Source organism: Podarcis muralis, chromosome 7, assembly GCF_964188315.1.
Source record: "Podarcis muralis chromosome 7, rPodMur119.hap1.1, whole genome shotgun sequence".
NCBI lineage: Eukaryota > Metazoa > Chordata > Lepidosauria > Squamata > Lacertidae > Podarcis > Podarcis muralis.
The window spans coordinates 56,765,550-56,779,480 of record NC_135661.1 but is presented as its reverse complement, the minus strand read 5'-3'; the positions used below and the strand labels follow the sequence as shown (position 1 = coordinate 56,779,480).

At 46.1% G+C, this 13,931-nt stretch overlaps 1 protein-coding gene and 1 long non-coding RNA gene across 3 annotated transcripts; both read right to left on the bottom strand.

Annotated features, from left to right (window-relative positions):
- Positions 1-3,010: 3,010 nt before the first annotated feature.
- LOC144328437 (uncharacterized) lies at positions 3,011-7,098 on the bottom strand. 2 transcript variants are annotated; one of them, XM_077931836.1, is made up of 2 exons: positions 3,530-7,098; positions 3,011-3,490 (listed from the first exon to the last, which is right to left on the bottom strand). In XM_077931836.1, the coding sequence occupies exon 1, from the start codon at positions 6,376-6,378 to the stop codon at positions 5,446-5,448; it is 933 nt and encodes a 310-aa protein (XP_077787962.1). In that variant the 5' UTR covers positions 6,379-7,098; the 3' UTR covers positions 3,011-3,490; positions 3,530-5,445. The 2 variants fall into 2 exon arrangements, with proteins under 2 accessions (XP_077787962.1, XP_077787963.1); XM_077931837.1 differs by having other exon boundaries at positions 3,011-3,677; positions 3,708-7,098.
- Positions 3,011-9,119, bottom strand: LOC144328438 (uncharacterized). The gene is made up of 2 exons (XR_013393675.1): positions 8,985-9,119; positions 3,011-5,021 (listed from the first exon to the last, which is right to left on the bottom strand). It is a non-coding gene; the product is annotated as an uncharacterized LOC144328438 (long non-coding RNA).
- Between the last annotated feature and the right edge of the window lie 4,812 nt (positions 9,120-13,931).

Sequence of the window (13,931 nt, the reverse complement as noted above, 5' to 3'; positions counted from 1 at the left end):
GCCGTTCATTTGTCGGTCACTGCACAGGTAAAACTGTACAAGAAACACTGTCCAGTCAGGCATTAAGGACAAATGGTATAACTGAGTGGCTGAGAATCTGAACTCCTTTCCCTGACCTTCTCATTACCTGGCTCGATTACCTGGCAGTCTCTTCCAACTTTACTCCAGGTCTGCGATGCTGAAGGCTTTCATCAGTACTTCAACATAAGATGAATAAGACAAGAAGAGCCCTGCTGGATCACACTCTAGCATTACTCTCTGGGCAGTGCTGCTGGCAAGGCTGTTGAGAACTGTGCTGCTAAGGCGACAAAAGCTCCTGTCCTTCACTTGTAAGGATAGAGAAAACACCAGTCTCTGGGAAACAATTGAGGAAATAAAGTGCATGTCATACATACAAACAACCCCTCAATCAGTAGTGGCAAACTGCTGGAGATATTTTGTGGGATGTAGCCATGAAATTCGCTACTTGCCTTGGGAAGGTAGCGGATGCAGGCAAGTAGCTATGCGGAAAAATCTTCCACTGTTCCTCCTTTGCCCCCTCTCCAAGTTGGTACGGTCTATGCAGCGGTAGGTGCATATGCAGCTGAAGTCCCCTGGATGGTGGAATCTGCAGGGGGTGGGTTTTCAGCTGCTTTCTGGGCTGCTCACAGTAAACAGATGGTGACCCTTTGCAACAAAAGTGTTTTGCATCAAAATTGTGAAATAAACATATACAAATAATTACAATGGAGCATTTCATTTTCAAAACGGAGCCTGAGTCTGCAATTAAAAAAAAGAACTCTAAATGAAAAGGCAGCTGCTGATTTTTGGGGTGTCCTGAGTTTTGTTGGTGTATTTCTTGTGGGAATTTTCTGCTCAGGTATAAATATAACTTGGCCAGCCTTGGCAACCCTAGCAGCTTGGGCAGGGTAGCTGTGTCTGAATCTAAAGCACAGGCATTTATTCTGAAGACTTCTCAAACTCGTGATTGACTGACCACAAGGTGGCAGATTGAGTAAAGACCTGAAAGCAGCCTTGCTGAGCTGCTGCTCTCCTTGCCTTCAAGTAATTTAGGGTTGTGATAAGTTTCACCCTCATTTTACCTCCCCTTTTTGAGCAAGGTCTTTGAGCGGGTGCTCATGGCCAGATTCAGGCTCTTGGATAAAACTTGATTTCCTAGATCCCTTTCCATCTGGGTTTAGGCACTGAAACTGCCTTGGTTGCACTGTTATGGTGAGCTTTGTTGGGAGAAAGAAAGTGGAAGCATGTCCTTATTCTTGATCTTTACTGGACCTTCCAAATACCATTGACCGTGCTCTTCTGCTGGAGTGGCTGTCCAAGATGGGGATGGGCGGCACAGCACTGCAGGGGGTTCCAGTCCTACTTGGATGATTGTTCTCAGGGGTGGGTGTGGGTGTCTTGCTCAGCTGTGTGAAGCCTGCAGTGTGCAGAGTTTAATCCCCCTCCCCCATGTTGTTCAACATCTACATGAAACTGCTGAGTGGGGTAATAATGAGCCATGTGGTGTAGTGGTTAAGAGCAGTAGATTTGTAATCTGGTGAACCAGGTTCGCATCTCCGCTCCTCCACATGCAGCTGCTGGGTGACCTTGGGCTAGTCACACTTCTTTGAAGTCTCTCAGCCCCACTCACCTCACTGAGTGTTTGTTGTGGGGGAGGAAGGGAAAGGAGAATGTTAGCCACTTTGAGACTCCTTCGGGTAGTGATAAAGCGGGATATCAAATCCAAACTCCTCCTCCTCCTCCTCCTCTTCTTCTTCTTCTTCTTCTTCTTCTTCTTCTTCTTCTTCTTCTTCTTCTTCTTCTGGGCAGGGACTGGCACTTCCTAGGTCTCCCTGTCCCAATGCCAGAAATCTAATCACTGTACCATGCTTGGCCTTTCAGGGACCCAAAAATGTATGTAATGGTACCCTGCCCCCCCAAAAAAACCTATTTTAAAGTAAAGCCATGAGGAAATAAAATGTGAGAGGGAACACATAGCATTTGAAAAGCCATGGTGTTGGTGGGAGCAAGCAGGTAGAGAAAGGGTTAAGTGCCCCCATGCATCCCCTGCTGCTGCTTCCATCATTTCTTTCTCTCCCCCAAACCACTTTTCCTTTACTAAACTTTCTTAAACATGGGTAGGCAAACTAAGGCCCAGGGGCCAGATCCGGCCCCATCACCTTCTAAATCCAGTCCACGGACTGTCTGAGAATCAGTGTGTTTTTACATTAGTGGAATGTAAAACTTTTATTTAAAATGCATCTCTGGGTTATTTGTGGGGCATAAGAATTTGTTCATTTTTATTTTTATTTTCAAAATATAGTCCGGCCCCCCACAAGGTCTGAGGGACAGTGGACCGGCCCCCTGCTGAAAAAGTTTGCTGACCCCTAGTCTTAAGCATAGAATATGTTAGACCCTTGATCTTCCTGCTGCCAGCATCTTCTGTGAAGGAATTGGTTCCAGTGTTTGAAACTTACCTCCTTGTTGAGACCTCTCCAAACAGCCTTGCCAAGGGAGCTTTGTGGATGAAGGAAGTTCCCTTATGCAGCCTCAGACACTGGGCCACTTAACTCAGTATTGTCCATGCTGACAGTGGCTCTCCAGGGTTTCTCAAGACCGTCTGCATGCAAAGTTGAATATTCTACCGGTGAGCCTTGGTCCTACCCTGTGAGCAGTTAGGATATTACATAGTGTGGATAATAAGAAGGAATTATTCTTGTCCCAAGTCCCTCCACATGGAGCTGATTAGGGGACCTGGGCAAAAGTGTTGGCTCATAAGAAAATAGGGCAGTTCCTTTGCTGGGACCAACCAGAAAGTCGCCAAGCAGTGAGCACGTTTTCGAGTTCTTCAGAGCTCTTCATCAGGTTGCACAACAGTGAACCTCCCTGGGAGGGCTTGACATGGGCATTTTGCAGGCTGAATTTACTTTCAGAAAAGGGTTCGTGGATTGAAGCCTTATTTACCTAGGGATCCATCAGCCACGCCATCCCCGGACCTTGGAGGGAACAAAAGTACCAGGAAAGCAAAATCTTCTTTGGAGAAAAAGAGTTTATTAAAATCTGTCCACAGAAACATTCTGTACACAGAGACAACCAGTTGGATAGCTCCTGAAAATACACTGGCTGTAAAGAAATACGCATCTACAGACTTCTTATACTCTTCTGAACACTCTCCCCCCTCCCATACCTTCTCAAATTATTCCCTTACATAGCACATCTATATTGCTTGCTAAACACATTTTATTGCTTGCTAAACATTCCTGTCTTTATGCTAGCTAAGCAATCTCTCCTCTCTCCTTCGTACACGTGTCTTTCCTCATCTTTGCATTAGTAAGCATAAGGCAGGAAAAGGGGGGGCCTCTTTAGCAGGCCTGGTTTAAATCTGCAGACAGCAGCTAACAGGGTAGGAAATGAACTTTTGACCTGCCAGCCAAATTTAGTAGGTCTGGTTAGTTACTGCTAACAGCAGCGGTTTCTTGCTAGCTGACTAGGCAGGAAACGACCTCCTGACCTTCTTGCTAGCTGACTAGGCAGGAAATGACCTCCTGACCTGTCTGATTAGAAATAGCAAGCAACTGCTGTCTTTGCTAACTGTCTGGCCGAAATTTGCAGAAGTAAGATTAGCTCAGAGATTTACTTAGGAATTTACTGCAGATAGTATTCACAAAGTACAGAGCTTAGAAAATATTGAGAGAAACCTTTCCCATCTCCCTTTAATTGAGAGAAACCTTTCCCATCTCCCTTTACTCCCTCCTCTTCTTTTGAACAATCTATTACTTAGATTCGTTCTGGGGTAGGGGTCTATATTCTCTCATAAAAACAATCACACACAGATCCATTGTGCGAGACATCATCTTTTCCATCATATGTTGCAAGCATTGCATTAAGCAGGGTATACAGAAGCAGAAAAGCAATAGAAGCATTATTGGGCCTATCACCATAGTAAATATCCTCCCCATCCATCCACCTGGGAAGATGCCGTCCAACCAAGACATATCCCAGCCCTCCCAGGTTTGTACAGGGACATATGCTACCTTTTCAATGCTTGCTGCCAGATCACGGATAGCCTCGCCATGGTCTGAAATGTTGAAGCAACATGCTCCATTTCAGCCATTTGTAACCACCTTTTTTAGGGGTTATGGGCACCCCACTCAGTCATCAAACGGGAAATGTCGGCAAGGGAAGTCGGGGGACTTTTTCCTGCCTGTGCCAATACACATGTGGGCTCTCCAACTAAAAAAAGAAAAGGAGAATCATCAAAGGTATAGATGGATTACGTTTCCTCCCACAAATACGGTACCGTTCATGCCAACAAAAATACAGGAGCATCCAAACAAGCAGGCCGGTACATATCACTCCTACCCACCATCCCCAATATCTCCATGGTTCCTCCCACCAACATTCAGTCATGGTGGGTATCGTGTCAGTCACTCAAGGGTATGTGTGTAACTACCTCTAAGGCCCACTGGGTGTATGGTACTTCGATGAGTGGGAGAAAGAGAAGCACCTCCTGGAGGGGGGTTTGGTGAGAAATAAAAAGCAACACACCCACAAGAATAGACTGCTGCTAAAACTCTAGCCTGGTGAGGAGTCAAATGCCCAATGGGGTGGTCCTCTTCCCAAATTATTGTAAGTCTCGCTCTGTCCCTATATTGTGGTAGGATATTCTCAGGTGGGTGAGTTCGTAGAACAGGTACGTTGGGAGCGCTGCCCGCGGGCGCCCCTCCCATCCAATTCTTCAGCCGGAGGTATCAGCCTCCGGAGTGATATCAGCAGAGCGGTCGTCAGCGGAGGGTCTGGAGATGGTCAGCCGAAGGGGTTAATCAGGATTTAACTGCACAGTCCAATCTGTAGTGGTCACTCTGGTGTGGTGGACCCAAGGGGTGATGCCGGCGAATTTCACGGCGGTGGGTGTGGAGAGCAGGACGATATAAGGTTCCAGCACGGTTGTAGCTGCGTCCGTGCCCAATCGTTTACCCACACTTCATCACCTGGCTCGAACTGATGCAGCCAACACACAGGGGTTGCGAGCCTGGGTCCACCTGTCGAGACAAAAGAAAACTTGGGAGAGTGACTGTACATAGTTATTCAATTGCACATCTTGGCTAGCATATGGAGTTAACATTCTAACATATGGAACTGGTCTTCCAAACAGAATTTCAAAAGGTGACAGGTGGGTTTGCTTTGACGGGAGACTGCGGACCCTGAGTAATGCCAAGGGCAACATGGTCACCCAATTAGACCTGGTTTCCTGCGTCAGCTTGGACAGCTGATTCTTTAGAGTCCTGTTCATTCTCTCTACCTTTCCAGAACTCTGGGGTCTATAAGCAGTATGCAGCTTCCAGTTGATCTGGAGCGCTTTTGCCAGTCCCTGTAGGACTGCATGAACAAATGCTGGTCCATTGTCAGATCCTATGGACCTTGGCAATCCATAGCGAGGGATGATTTCCCTAAGCAGGCACCTGGTTACTTCAAATGCCTTTTCAGTCTTTGTTGGCCATGCTTCGGCCCTCCGGTGTAGGTGCACACTGCCACCAGCAGGTAGCGGTGTAGTCCACAATGGGGTAATTCAGTAAAGTCCACGACAAGATCTTCCATAGGTGCAGTTCCACTATGCTGAATCCCTGGGGGAGCCAGTGGTCTGGCTCTGGGATTATTCTTTTGACACAGCAGGCATTTCCTGGAAATCTGGGCTGCCAGTTGGTAGAGGTGGGCTATATAGAAGCATTTCTCCAGCTGCTTGGTTGTAGCATCTGGTCCTATGTGGGTTGAATCATAGTATCTCTGAGTAACCTGCCGAGAAAGGGACTCTGGAATCCATATCCTGTCATCAGGGGTAAGGTACCATCCTTCTTTGGACGATGTCAGCTCCTGGGCATCTGCAGTGTCCCTTTCCTGCTTCGTATAGGCTGGCTTGTCAGTGGTGCTTAAAATCTCTTCTGGGACCAGTGCTCCAATAACCAAGGCGGGGGCCAGTTCTTGGGCTGCTTCCTTGGCTACTTTGTCTGCCAATCGGTTTCCTCTGGCCACTTCCCCTGGTCCAGTCTTGTGTCCATAACAATGGATAACTGCCACTGCCTCGGGTTCCCATACAGCATCCAGAAGGTTCAATAAGGCTTGTGGGTGGGCCACCTGGCTTCCTCTGGAGGTAAGCAAACCTCTTTCTTTCCATAAGGCTCCATGGGCATGTAAAGTCAGGAATGCATACTTAGAATCTGTATAAATGTTTATCTTCTGTCCCTTTGCCAGGCTCAGGGCTCTGGTAAGCGCAGTTAGCTCTGCCAGCTGGGCCGATGTTCCAGGCGGGAGTGACTTTGCTTCGATCACCTGGTCTTCCAGGGCTACCACTGCATAGCCTGCTTTCCGGTGTCCAACCTCAATGAAGCTGCTTCCATCCATAAACCATGATGGCCACTAGGGGTCTGCTTCATCTTTAAGATCAGGTCTGCTGGAATATACTTCGTCCATTACTTCAATGCAATCATGCGTGGGCTCCTCACCTACTCCTACTGGTAATAGGGCAGCTGGGTTGAGGGCTGTGGTAACCTGGAACTTCAAACGTGGGTGCAACAATAGCATCTGGCACTTTCTCATCGTTGCTTGGGAGAGGAAATAGGTACCCTTCATGTCAAGCAGTGCTGGGACTGCATGCGGAGTCACACAAACAGTGTCTTGGCCAAAAGTAAATTTGTCAGCTTTGTTCAGTAGGGTGGCTACTGCCACAACTGCTCTCATACATGGCGGTAAACCTTGTTCTGTAGGCGTCAGGCGTTCAGATAGGTATGCCACGGGCTGCTGCCAGCTTCCCAATTTTTGGCATAGCACTCCCTTTGCTGTTCCCTGGTCTTCATCCACAAACAGGGAGAAAGGCTTCTCAGGATTTGGGATGCCCAGCGCTGGTGCTTGCTGCAATGCCTTTTTCAAATCCTTGAAGGCATGCTGTTGCTCTTTCCTAAGCGGCCTCGCCCTCCTCTTCTTCTCCTAACGGTGGACTTCCCGTCTTCAGGGCCATCAACTTCTCTGCCTGGTACTTCTCCTTTTTTCTTCTGGGTCTCTTTTTCTCTCTGATTATAAGTGGTTTGGGCTATTTTCTAACATCTATTTCAGGGTGTGGCCCATAAAAACCTTCATTTTTCTTGGTCGATATCGGGCGCCGCTTGGGCTACAAAGGCAGTTTTTATGATAGGGGCATTGGCAGCCTCATCTGGGTCCACAGGGATATACTGGCGGTAGGCTTCCTTCAGCCTCTTTAAGTAGGCTCCAGGGGCCTCCTCTGTCCCTTGTACTATTTCTCTGGCCTTCACAAAGTTGGTGGGTTTTCTGGCTGCCCTCCTCATGCCATTTAAGACATTCTGGCGATAAGTGGTGAGGGTATTTTGCCCTTCAATGATCTGATAATCCCAATTCGGTGTAGTTTCAGGATATCCTGTTGCAACAGCTTGATCTCCTGCCCCCTGCGCTCTCATGTGTGCTCGGGCTTCAGCATGAATTCGCCTAGCCTCTTCTGTAGTTAGCAGGGCATCCATCAAATATTGCACATCATAAAAAGTGGGGTTGTATGTTTTAAAAATTCCCTCAAACAGCTTAATTATTTTTGCTGGGTTTTCCTCAAATGAAAGGTTTTGGTTCTTCCAATTACAAACATCTGCACTAAAGAAGGGGACATGTTGAACTGTATGAGTTCTATTGGGCACCACCCCATTAGGTCCCGCGGGGGTCGGAGGGTCATACACTCTATGGAGAGGCATCACTCTGGCCGCGCCCTTCTCCTGTGCTTTATGTGCCCTATGGAGGGTCACTCTTTTCACTGCCTTTCCCCACTTTTTCTGCCACTTTCTTCTCTGTTCCCCTATACATCCCGCTGTTTTTAACATATGGGGACTAACGTCCACTTCTCATAAAGTTCCACATACTTTTTCAAACGTTTTGCCTGTTCCTCTGTTCATATCTTTCCATCACTTGTCAACTTAATCAATCTTCCTACAAATGCCTCATCCTCATCATCCTCTTCTCGTTCCTCCCTTTCTCCATCTTCGCCCAGGTCTTAACAATGCATTGTCCACGGGATTGGGGCTGGGCCATCTGCTCCCTGTGGCGGGGGTGGTGCCAGGGCTGTTGCCGGGGCATAAGGCGGTGGGGCATTAAAACTTTATCTTCTTCCCTCTCTGAATCCTGGAGGACTGGGGGGTTGTCCTCCTGTCTTCCTGACTGAGCAGATACTGCTGCCTGAGACTTTTTGGCAACATGATTTCAGCCAGGAGGGGGGGGGGGGTTCTTTTCCACATTGGTCTTCCATGTGGAAATGTAGGGGATTTGATCAGGGTGGACATTCAAAATGTTCTGATATAATGGATTAATGAGTTGCAAATCAAGGGTCCCGGTGGACGGCCAATTTGTTCTTTTGGGTGGGCCAATCTAATTCACAATGTCCTCATCTTCCCCTCTCATCAGCTTGAATCTCCAAAAGCATTTCAAAGGGGTACTTTTACTTTGGCCAGAACCCATTTCTTCCAGATCCTTCGCTACTATTCACAGTAAAAATTCTCTCACACAACAGACCTGCCAGAAAATGCACAACCCTGCAATCACCCAAGGGGAACGCTAAGCCCTGGCCCACACTTAACAATTCAGCCACTGGAGTATCTTGACATGCAACATACAACATACAAATCACATCAATATAATTTCAACATGTAACACACTAAACACACCAAAATAACTTCAGCATGCAATACACAAAACACACCAAAATAACTTCAGCATGCAATACTCAAAACACACCAAAAAAATCACAATACATATATATCCCTCCCTCTTCTGTTCCAAATTTTTGCTGGTGGCACTCTCCTGCACAACCAGTCCCCTTTTTACCAAACCTTACTGGTGGCATAACACTGCCACACCCTTTTTTCCCTTCCTGGTGGCCCTCTGCACAACCAGGTGAGGCTTGATCAGACCTCGCCCCCCTCTTCCTTGGGGGCCCACGCCCTTTCCCTTGGGCTTACCGTTTTCCGCTGCGGACCTGTCCCCTTGGCGCCGTCCTCTTTGTTTTTCTCCCTCAACAAGATGTCTCCACTGCAGGACAGTGTGGCCGGCTTCCCCCACGAAACAGGTGGGGTGCGCGCTGAAGCCTGCAAACGCTGCTGAGCTGTTCACCTTGGTTGAGCCTGGCCCTCTGGTCCGTATTGGGGAGAGGGCTGATCCCGGACGAGCCCCCAAAGAAATGAAGCCTTATTTACCTAGGGATCCATCAGCCACGCCATCCCCGGACCTTGGAGGGAACAAAAGTACCAGGAAAGCAAAATCTTCTTTGGAGAAAAAGAGTTTATTAAAATCTGTCCACAGAAACATTCTGTACACAGAGACAACCAGTTGGATAGCTCCTGAAAATACACTGGCTGTAAAGAAATACGCATCTACAGACTTCTTATACTCTTCTGAACACTCTCCCCCCTCCCATACCTTCTCAAATTATTCCCTTACATAGCACATCTATATTGCTTGCTAAACACATTTTATTGCTTGCTAAACATTCCTGTCTTTATGCTAGCTAAGCAATCTCTCCTCTCTCCTTCGTACACGTGTCTTTCCTCATCTTTGCATTAGTAAGCATAAGGCAGGAAAAGGGGGGGCCTCTTTAGCAGGCCTGGTTTAAATCTGCAGACAGCAGCTAACAGGGTAGGAAATGAACTTTTGACCTGCCAGCCAAATTTAGTAGGTCTGGTTAGTTACTGCTAACAGCAGCGGTTTCTTGCTAGCTGACTAGGCAGGAAACGACCTCCTGACCTTCTTGCTAGCTGACTAGGCAGGAAATGACCTCCTGACCTGTCTGATTAGAAATAGCAAGCAACTGCTGTCTTTGCTAACTGTCTGGCCGAAATTTGCAGAAGTAAGATTAGCTCAGAGATTTACTTAGGAATTTACTGCAGATAGTATTCACAAAGTACAGAGCTTAGAAAATATTGAGAGAAACCTTTCCCATCTCCCTTTAATTGAGAGAAACCTTTCCCATCTCCCTTTAGGATGGCGGTTGGGGCAGCTGAGAGGCAGCTGGAGGCCACATGAAGAGAGAGGGCACTTTCCTTCTTTGGATAAAAGGACTTTATTTTATGTGCCATCCTTTGGGCCTGCTGGCATGGCTCTCCAAATCTTGGACAGATAAGAATGCGGCACCCACATTCTGTGTTGGTGGTGGTGATCTCTTGCCTTCTTCATTCCCACTCAAGGGGACTTGCTTCCAGCCTGCTGGCCTTCTGCAAACCTACTCAGGAGGCTTCTTCACTTCCCTTTAGGCCCAGTGGCTTCCTGCATTGCCACCCAAGGGTGCTTGCTTCACTTGCTTCTATGAGCACTGGCCTTCTGGATCCCAGCCCAGGATGTGTAATTTTTTGCTACTACATTGATTACTAGAAGGACTAATAATGGAAACAATTTACTTTCAGTAAAGATTTGATGAACAGAGGTGAGGGGTGGCTGGAAGGGCAGATGGACACCTCTTATACCACAATTGAAAAAGGTAAGAAGTTTATCTTCCTATTCCCAGGCACGCTGGTCTCCTGTACCCCCTCTGCCATGGGTCTCTTCCCTTCCTTACATTCCCACCAGCCTTCTGGACCCCAGCCCAGGAAGTTTCATTTCTTGCTGCTACTTTGATTTTGATTTTTCTTCTATGTAATAGAAAGTCTCTCTCTCCCTCTCCCCTCCCCACATCTCTCTGTGAAGTCTACCTCACAGGATTGTGGGGAGCATAAAAGTGTGGGAAACAACACTCCACAAGCAAACTACCCTGAGCTCATGGTAGAAGGGTGAAGTCTAAATAGGAGTGAGAGGCGGAAATAAATAGTTGTATGGCATTGCTGGGCTCACTGAAGTAAGAACCCAAGGAAGCTGGCATTGGGATATGCTATATAAAGCAATGCCATAATGAGGATATGTACCCCAAATCCCTTCCACAGTGCAGTGGATTGTGATATGCATGAGGAAGGCTTTCTCAGCATCCTTTGAGATGTGGTCGGGGATCCTGGCCTGCACCTTTTGGGGTCATTTGGTATGGCAAAATGTTTCAGGGCTGGCCCTGATTTGTGTGTTCCCTCTTGTACCACTGCAAAATACAATAGAGCTTATTCTGCAGTACCTGGAAATAAATAAAAAATCTATCTCAGGAAACAGATGCTCAGCAACAATGACTTATTGGCCTAACTTCCAGTGATTTAGATTAATGGACAGGGAGAAGCTTTTATTGTCATCGAGGGGAACTGCATGGCTGGCCTTTAAGCAGAAAAACAAACCCAGGGATTGATAACTCCCAGTTGGGGACCTACAAGGAGGTCTGTGTGACCCGTGTCTAGTCATCCTGACATAGTGGAACAAGTTGTACCTGTTACAACTTGTACCAAAGGGCACAAGCCATCTAAAGTCAATACTCATTAACATTTGTCAGCATTCCCAGTATAAATATTCTTGTGAGGAGTTTTCTCTGAGATGATGCACCTTTGTATGGCATTTTCAATAATATAGGCACCTTTGTCTAAACTTTCCCCTACTATATGTATTTTTTGCATGCATGTTTTGGTTATACAGCTGCATTGCAAAATTTGGAGAAAAGCAGATTCTGAATGATAGCTGTGCTTTGGTTTGTGTAAGGTTTTTTGGAAGTGCAAATTAGGTGAACTTGCACCAGAAAGCAAACCAAAGCATCACCCTTATCCCTATATGAAATCCCATCGGTTTTGAAAGGAGATATTTAAGCCAATGGGATATTTCCCCCTCTCCTAAGGATCGTTGTTGCAGGGGCAGAGGCATAGTGGTCTGGGGTCACAGGGAGTTGAAAACCTGCTACTCTTTTTGCACCAGGGTCCTAGTGCCACCCAGTCAGCATGAAGGCACTGAGATGCTTTCTTACCCTTAAAGCCAATCAAAGAGTCAGCCGCTGATGTTGGGCTCCTAGGGTCACTCTGGAGAAGATGTGTGGGGAAAACATGGAGGAGGATTTGCTCTGTATGCTCCAAAGCTAAGCTTTTGGTAACGCTAAAAACACAAGAGGCTTTCATTTCAAGAGAACGGTGTGCAACAAGGAAAGCACAACTTAAATCACTCTGAAAGGAGATATTGGCGCACTCCAGATCATTTACCCATGTATATACACAGCAATCTAGTATGTGTTGCTTGAAAGGGAACACATGGGGAACTGCACTGATGGTTGCAATGTATGTTTAATTATAAGATTATACAGTAATATTAGTAGGTTTCATAAACTTAGGGGGGTGCAGTTGTGACGATCATGAAGGGACCTTGCATTTAAGAATATGCCACTGTACAAATGTGCACAGCTGCAGAAGGCAGGCTGAAGCATCTCCTTGTGGTCCTGATGAAAATCAGTCACCCTCCCAATGCACCTAGTATATTAATTTATATTTAAAAACCCATGATGTGGTTACTCACCCCACACAATTGTTGGGTAGCTTGTCTCCCACTGAAATCAGTGGACCTCCAAATGTTTGGCTATGTGGGTGTACAATATGAGAAATCTTACCCTCCAGCCATTTCTTCTGTAAACACACACACACACACACACACACACACACACACACACACACACACAGAATGTGGTACATTTCATTCATTCATTCATTCATATATATATATATATATATATATATATATATGAATGAAATAAATGTAATCCATGACAGAATTTGCTGCATTGAATAAAATAAACTGCCCTGGGATTATAAGGACTCTATGTAAACTCTGTTCTTCAAACCTCCAAATTCAGTGAAAGATCAGGTCCCTACTTTAGTGATGTGAATGTCCGGCAGTAACCCTTGAAAAGGGTATCTGAGGCCATTCATTCTTTCAACTCAGGATGTCTGCTTCCAGAAGCAGAACAAAAAGGATAATGCCAAAAAGCATTATTGCTATTTTTAAAGCTGTAAAGTTTCTAGCCAGTGGCTGGATTCCAGCTAAAGTTACTCACGGTGAAGATACATCAATGGGAGAAGTCAGTTGCTGTGACCATCTTACAACCATCTTCTACAGAACCTGTAGCAAAATCCTATGCATGTTTACTTAGAAGTCTATCATAACCAATGAAATGAGCATAGGAAAACACCCTTTGACTTCCTCCATATGGTCTGTTTACTGAGCACTCATCCTGATTTCATTGCCCAAAGTTTATGTGGTGTTTATATTAAACCACCTCTTTATGGAGCATTCATTTAGATTTGTTTGCAAAGAGTTTGTCCAGCAATTGAATGCTCACCCCAAATTTATGCCAATTTGCATTGGGATGGGATTATGAGACTTCTCAGTAATTGTTCACTCATTACACACTTTTTGGTGACCTTCCTGTAACTTTTCTAACTGCAAAAAGTCAATACAGTGGTACCTTGGGTTAAGTACTTAATTCGTTCCAGAGGTCCGTACTTAACCTGAAACTGTTCTTAACCTGAAGCACCACTTTAGCTAATGGGGCCTCCTGCTGCTGCCACGCCACCGGAGCATGATTTCTGTTCTCATCCTGAAGCAACGTTCTTAACCTGAAGCACTATTTCTGGGTTAGCAGAGTCTGTAACCTGAAGCGTATGTAACCTGAGGTACCACTGTATTGAGTCCGAGGTGTCTGTCCTGTCACCTTTCCTGGGCAAACTTACTGTTTACCACTGAATCGGAATAAATGTCAATCTGCAAAACTATCTGAAGAAGTGTGCATGCACACGAAAGCTCATACCAAGAACTAACTTAGTTGGTCTTTAAGGTGCTACTGGAAGGAATTTTTTGTTTGTTTGTTTTGACTATGGCAGACCAACACGGCTACCTATCTGTAACTGTCGATAGACTTTGTTCTGATTCAGCGGTAAATTTCAGGTTTCCCCAGGAGAAGCAATGGGACAAATGAAAAGGCTAGAAAGCACAGAACAAGCAAAACAAGTGTGGATGAGCCCTAACTTTTC

Coding starts and splice junctions, on each gene's coding strand:
- LOC144328437 (XM_077931836.1), bottom strand. CDS start 6,378: ATGGATGGAAGCAGCTTCATTGAGGTTGGACACCGGAAAGCAGGCTAT.